This window comes from Sprattus sprattus (assembly GCF_963457725.1).
Source record: "Sprattus sprattus genome assembly, chromosome: 18".
Lineage (NCBI taxonomy): Eukaryota > Metazoa > Chordata > Actinopteri > Clupeiformes > Clupeidae > Sprattus > Sprattus sprattus.
This window is the reverse complement of record NC_137916.1, coordinates 13093956-13101455: the sequence shown is the minus strand read 5'-3', so window position 1 is coordinate 13101455 and position 7500 is coordinate 13093956. Positions and strand designations below refer to the sequence as shown.

At 49.7% G+C, this 7500-nt stretch overlaps 1 protein-coding gene across 1 annotated transcript in view; it reads right to left on the bottom strand.

Annotated features, from left to right (window-relative positions):
- The window catches only part of LOC308379685 (BAR/IMD domain-containing adapter protein 2-like), a gene marked incomplete at its 5' end in the record, with an annotated part of 44957 nt that overhangs the window by 8854 nt on the left and 28603 nt on the right, over nucleotides 1-7500 (bottom strand). The window contains 4 exons of the mRNA XM_080856924.1: nucleotides 15-216; nucleotides 566-788; nucleotides 2297-2551; nucleotides 4106-4258. Coding sequence (XP_080713050.1) covers nucleotides 15-216; nucleotides 566-788; nucleotides 2297-2551; nucleotides 4106-4258 — 833 coding nt within the window. The remainder of the gene's footprint in view (nucleotides 1-14; nucleotides 217-565; nucleotides 789-2296; nucleotides 2552-4105; nucleotides 4259-7500) is intronic.

Genomic DNA, 7500 nt, shown 5'->3' with positions numbered 1-7500 from the left:
GCTGTTAGTCTCACAGCTTGTTCTTCTCATTCTCGCCGTAGTGCCAGCCATCGCGGGCCTCCGGCACCAGCAGGGTGATGAGGTCACCCTCATTGAAGCTGAGCAGTGTGCCGTTGTCGCCGGCGGCGTGTGAGAAGATGGCCTGCACGCGGCTGCGGTCGTTCTTCTCCAGGCCCGCCGCCATGGAGCTCGACCGGGGCAGAGTCCGCGTCTCGCCTGCAGAAAAAAAAAAAAACATCATAATCTTCTTCTTCCTCCTTCCCCTCCTCCTCCTCCTCCTCATCATCAGCATCATTATAACCCCCATCAGGGCTGTCCTCAGCTCTTTAAAGTTCTTAGAATCTCAGAACAGATCCACATCAGGGATACTTTACAAATGAAAACATTTCTGACCCCCTCATTGCTGCCTCTGGTGGACAAAAATAGTACTTCCCCCAATAACAGTCATGTTACGCGGCGGGGTTCACTAGGCTTTGTGACTCTAACTGTGATCATTCCGTAAGGCAGAGCAGTTAGGAGGCCAGTGCGGGCGGGCGGGCGGCGGGGTGGTGCTGAGAGCTCTTACCCACTGAGGTCTTGTTCTTGGCAGGGGCAGGCCGGCGGACGGGCAGGGTGTTGGAGTAGACGTCGCTGACTTGCCTCTGTGGTGGCTGCTGGGTCTGGGTCTGGGCCGGAGGCTGGGGAGACGGGGGACGAACCTGGGACATCCCACCCTCCCCCCAGAACTCCTCTCCTGGCACCCCTGTTGTGCCGTTCACCATGGACATGCCATCTGGACCCATCAACCTCTGTGGACACACACAAACACAAACACACACACACACATAAACAAATGTACAGACACACAAATACCCTTATTATACAGTGCATTGAGCTATCCAAAATGTATAACTAAAGGGCAATATCACTTCATGTACGCACACACGCACACACATAGCATTTGGATTAAGGTCCCACTGACACAGATGAACGCACCTTATTATATTTAATATACAGTAGTGATGCTCTCACCAGCCTATTCTCTGAAATCTATAGGATACCCCACGCTCTCTCTTCTCTTCAATTACATAACTTAAAGGGCAACATCAGTTCATGCGCGCGGGTGCGCACACAGACACACACACACCGTCAAATGTAGTTGAAACACACTATGCTGGCCACACTCGTAATGCATGAGCACGGCTGTGGTAAACAGCACTACAGTAACTAATAACTGCCGACAGGTTTGAACCAGTTCTCTGGGCTAACCCAGAGCTCTTTAGTGTAAGTGTATTACTTGGGTTAGACGATAAGTGAATGAGCGCAAATGGGACCTGGAGAATGCCTCCATTGTGACTTGGAGCAGCGGGCATATTGAAATTCTAATAATGCTACTCTGAGCTCCGACATGCTTGACAATAGCTGGCTGCTGCCTGTGGAGTGCGCCTTAGAGGAGTTGACTCATCGCACCAGCACGGCGGCGCTAACGCTGCAGTATGGAAATGCTTGCTTGTTTTTCTTTCAACTTGTGAGGATCAAAAGCACATCATCAACACACGTGGCAGGTTTAACACCTTAAGACTCTTATTCTGCGTTCTGGCCCTTTTCTGCAAGGCAAGTAAATGGGAAAACAGACAGGCAAACAATGCCCACAGAAAAATAAAATCACACACACACACACACACACACACACACAGACACTCACTCACCAACGCACCCACCCACACACACAGACACACACACCAACGCACCCAGCCATCACACACACACACACCAACACACTCACCAATGCATATAAACAGCCACAGCAAATGGGCAGGGATAATGTAATGTAATGGGTGCTCGTACCCAAATGCTAAATTGATCAAAAAAATATGCTAAAACCCATTTTTCTAGCCGCACCTCTTTGAAAGGCAGGCAGATGCAAACTATTTTATTCACATTTAGTTAAATCCAGTGCTGTTGTTTAGTCTAAAGAGAGATTTAGAACTGGGATTTGTATAATGACTCAAATATGTGCTTCTAAGCTGTTCCTCGAGTCTTTAATCTGACATCCGAAAGGCAAAGGCCTTAATAGACATCAGCACTGTAACAACACCACGTACTAAACACACACAAAAAAGACACACATAAACACCTGGAAATTGCGATATAATGGTCAGGACATTTCCACTTACAAACCTTCTTAACTTACTTGCAATACAATAAACACATCAATTTCATCAACATATGCCCCTTCATGTCCATACTGCTGCTGTCAAAGTTGCCATACATTAACACACTGGGACACATCCTTCTAAGATCCTCTGTTCCACACTGATCCACTCACCCCTCCTCCTAGGCCGCTTCCCATCAGGGCGGCCAGCTCCGGAGCCATTGGCAGAGGCTGGGCTCCAGGGATGGGGTCGGAGATGACCAGGTTGCCCTTGGAGGAGTGCAAGGGGCTGTGGGCAAGGGTGCCTGAGGCGGAACCCATCTGCTGGCACAGGAGCATGGCTCTATCGGGGAGCTTGTTGGGGTCGGCGCAGGACTGCTGCCATACTGGGATCTTCTGGGTAAGCAGGTCTTTGCCCTGCCGAGATAGAGGAAGAGGAAGAGCATGAGGAAGAGCATTCCAGAAGCAATCAGATACAAACAGCAACGTAGTGTTACGCTACAATTGGGTTGTCAGACCACTTTGAATAGAGCGTATAAACAAATCGTTCAGTGTTTATGCATAGCTTGGCAAATGCAGTGTTTCATTTCATATAATCAGTCCATATTACTACATCTCAACAGCTAACAACCATAAGTATGTGTATTGTTTTGGTTAGTCTTTTCTGAGCATTGTGTAGTTCTGTGTGAGAACGATGAAGTTCCTTGTGTTCTGTGTGAGAATGGTGAAGTTCCTTGTGTTCTGTGTGAGAATGGTGTGAGAAGTTCCTCGTGGGCTGCCTGTACAAGGCCTGCTGTGTAGGAGTGTGGGCCCAGAGGCTGCGTCTCTGCCCAAATACACAACCCGCCCACTCCTACAGGTGACTCACAATCTCTCTCTCTCTTTCTGCGCGTGTCTCTGTATTAGTGCGTGTTTGTGTGTAGGGATGCTTCCACATGCAGCACACACACACACACACACACACACACACACACACACACACACACACACACACACACATCCAGTCCATCCACACAGTGAGAGAGCACTTGAGCATGGCCCTGGTGAACCCTTCCCACGCACACACGCCCCCGTGCAGATTAGCTGCTGGACTGCATGTTCTTGAAAAAAGGATGGACTCTTTTTCTCTCTCTTCACATCACATCACCTCCCTCTCAGTAAGCCTCTTAGCTGCTACACACACGCGCAAACGCGCACACACGCACACACGCACGCAGACAAACACACACACGCACACTGCATCAGTCCCAGACAAAAGGATAGCATATGGTGAGAAAAGAGAAACTAGAAATCTAGAAATCACACCATTACCTCCTACCATCATAGCAGTTTTTGTGTTTGTTTTCATACGACATTGTAATTCTAACTGACAAAAGACTTCAGGAAACAAATTGCAAACACGGCCAATTTTGTGAGAATTTGTAGACATCTACAACATTTTATAATTGATGATTAAATCCCTGAGCGTAAATAGGGAAAAACGGAATAGTAAAAATGTCATTCATTGTCAGTGATACTGTGTCCTCATTTTAAGATGTTTACAGTAGGTAAAACAGCCATAGTAGCATACTGATGGAGATCCATTTCCAAACACTGTTAATGACTTAAAGAATATAATAATAAAGTTCGTTTGATTATCAATTACCTTGTATAAATCATGTACTTATGTAAGCAGGAACATGGCTTTTCTGTGTTTCTGCGTGTGTAACTTTGATTAACTGGCGCCACTTATTGTTTTCTTGACCCTGAGAAAATACAAGAAGCTCGGCCGAGAACTTTGTTTTGACTGTGTTAAACATTCATGGCGTCAGCATTAGATAAATCTTAAGTATATAAACCTTGTGGTTTGTGAGTGAAATCACCTATCAGATACATTTAGGTGCATCATCTGCAGTATGTGCTTCATTAAGTGGCTTTCCACGGAGGCAGTCAAAGCATGCCCCATCTGTGTCCCGTCTCAGAGACACTCACCTTGCCATGGTAGGCACTGCTGTTCTTGGCCACGGCACACTGTCTGTCCACCAGGAAGCAGTACCTCCTCCTCTCCTCCGACAGCGCTGTCTTATAGCCGTCGGCGATGAAGGTGTCCAGGTCACTCTGCTTGCTGCTGATGGTCTCCACATACTGTTGAAATAAAGAAAAACACAAAGGATCTGTATGGGCAGACTGTTTCCTTTTCAGTCTGGATGATGCGTCAGGTCTTATCATCTAACAAGTCATCACAACTGTGGCCAAACCCTCACAAAGTACTCAAAGTACTCACAAACGAAAATATGCACTCAAGCGCAGAAAAGTTCAACTGGACCCAAATCAGACCTCCTGCCAGCCACTTCCTCAGGTATTTAGGGAATACGTGTGTTGGAAATACCAGCCACAAACGGAGGCCGGAGAATGAGGTCAAATGCAAAGTGCTTCATGTGTGTTTGTGTAGTGTGCAATTAGGCCTCATCATCCTCCTCCTCCAAGTCCCTTTATCTCTCTCGTTCATTTGCGTCTGATGAGACCCCCGCTGCATGGCCGTCTCTCTCAGTGGGGAGCCTCTCATCACTGACAGAAATGTCATCGCTGCCTGCAAAACGTATTATCGCCGCACGCTTCCAGGTGCTTCCGCACTCTAAAGGAATGTACCTATACTTCATATGTGGGGGTGGACTCCCCATGTACTAGGTGGCCGCCATCACCGCCCCCCCCCCCCCCAAGCCCCATCATACTGCAGTGGCTGAGCTCATCACCCCTGGTGATGGAGGCGCGCATTTTAATGAACAGGGCACCGCCATCTCTACAGGCCCCTGTCGATGCCAGTGTGCGGCTCGCTGCCCTAGGGGCTCCTTAACGATCTCCTCCTGGGAAAGGACAGAAATCCTCCAGACGTGATTAAGCCAAATACTTAACATCTGTAGATCAGCGATATGAGCGATCAGGTTTGTGGCTTTGTGACAAGATGGAGGCCGGGAAGGGCGGAGGTTTTTTTGAGGACACTGGTTAGAAGGGATCAGCGCTGGGAGAGGCGCCCAGCCACCCCCACTGGGCTAATCAGCGCCACGGCCCGAGAGAGAGGGAGGGAGGGAGGGAGGATGCTGCCCGCTGGGCTGGGTGCGAGGAGGGGCCTCAAACCCGCTCCTTTAATCCAGACAATTACTCGACTGTGACGGTCAAACCGTTTTGGAACCATCATGGCTTGCTCTGGTGAGGGGTGACTGAACTCTTGTTTGGTACTGTGACACCACCACGGCATAAATGAGTCACACTCGGATATTCAATTAATGTGTCATTAAAAACCCTTACCGTCAGGCATGGCTAACCGCCTGTACTGACCGTTTCAGAGAGACATAACGCATTGCTTCAGGGTTTCATTTTGCACTTTTTTTAGGACACTGCACAGTGCAGAGTATCTGGTAAGAACACTACAGCTGGCCTAGTTTGGCCTGACCTGTGTCAGGTGCATGCTTTGACCACTAGTTGGCACTACATTCCTTCTCATCGCCTTGTACAGTGTGTGTGTGAGAGAGAGAGAGAGAAGAGAGAGAGAGAGAGAGAGAGAGAGAGAGAGAGAGAGAGAGAGAGAGAGAGAGAGAGAGAGAGAGAGAGAGAGAGAGAGAGAGAGAGAGAGAGAGAGAGAGAGAGAGAGAGAGAGAGAGAGAAAGAAAAGCATTAAGATTTATTGGCAGAGTTAGAGCTCATAAGAAACAATCCAGCAGGGAACAAACTATAAGACTGGGTAAGGGGAGTGTGTCCGTGCACCCGTACAGCAGGTACTGTTTTACAGATTTAATGTGGGTGATTATGACGCAATCATTTGGTCTGAACCAGGATTGACCCCATGCCTGTACAACATAAGCACCTTTCGTCAGAATGGCTACAGTTCACTGGTTATTTCCCCATTCTTTTCACAGGTAACCTTAGATGGTATCAGAGCTACAGGGGAACCAGCGAGGGACAGAGCTTATGGAGCTCATAAGTAGGGCAAAGAAGGACACACAGACACAGCCAGTATGAGCTCAGAGTCTTTTGCCATTTTTCTTCCTGTGCCCCTGTTTCCTGAAGAACACGATATAGATAGATGTACACAATGAGTCATGTAGCACACCATTCCACTGAGAGAGAGAGAGAGAGAAAAAAAGAAAGGCATTTAGAATGAACAGAGTGTGAGAATTCTGATGTACAAAACTGTGTGAGGTCATTGGAAACAGTCTCAGCATCTGTGCCGACATGCTGAGACTGGCAATCAAAGTGTGGAGTGATGGATAGCCTGACAGGCTCATAGTCCCAATGCCCCCCCACCCCCCCCCCGCCAACGCACGAACGCACGCACGCACGCACGCACGCACGCACGCACGCACGCACGCACGCACGCACGCACGCACGCACACGCACCCACACACACACACACACACACACACAGGGAAATGACAACTACTCAATAACAGGAAGAATGTCCATGATGCAGAGCCAGTCTAGCAATGAGTGAGTAGTGAGAGGAGACCCAGGCAAGTGCACTTTCCACTGTGAAGCACCACCCGCCCACAGACAGCAGCTCCCTGGACCAGAGTTGCTCAACCAGTCAATCAGGCGCCTGGTCCGTCCATCCCCTCCACCTGTGAAACACGCGACACAATTCTCACGCACCGAAAGGTCACAGTGAAATCAAAGATCCAGTAGTGGGCCAGCTGAACACGGCGTCATTGTTGCGGTTGCGTCATCGCGGGCCCTCGCCCTCGCTGAGGTATTCCTTACAGGACCCACCACTGCCTACTCTCATTACCTCCGGCCTCACTTCAATTAACACAGGTCCGCCAAGGCCCCTTTTCCCAGCGAGTATTTTGCGAGCGCGCGTGCGCGCGTGTGTGTGTGTGTGTGTGTGTGTGTGTGTGTGTGTGTGTGTGTGTGTGTGTGCGCGCGTTTGGTCCCCACTGATACTTGCACACGGTGGGCGGTTATGTAACACAGAGAGGCCTAGGGTGGAGCTGCAGCCGCACCTTAGTTAAATAGCCAGTGGTGGTTTGAAGGCACGTGCTGGAGCTGACAGGCGCACAGAGAAGGAAAAACAGCGGGCCGGGGTTGGAGGGTGGAGGGGGTGCAGAGGACGGCTGTGCTGCTGGAGGCCCCCTGCTGGGACGTCCTCCGGTCAGGGCCGGCTGATGCTAGGTGTTGCTTAGGTCTGCTGTTCTCTCCTTTTCTCCAGCTTCAGCATTCTTTCACTCCGCTGTAACGTGTGCCGCCCGAACCAAACGAAACTGAAGAGTGTGTTGTGTGATTCAGTGAGGCGCTGCACAGCCGTCTCTCCCCGAGGTGCCGACGTGGCTCCGAGCCATAACACCGAGTGCCTCCAGAGAACCCCGGAAATGCCACGGCAAACATTTTGTGTG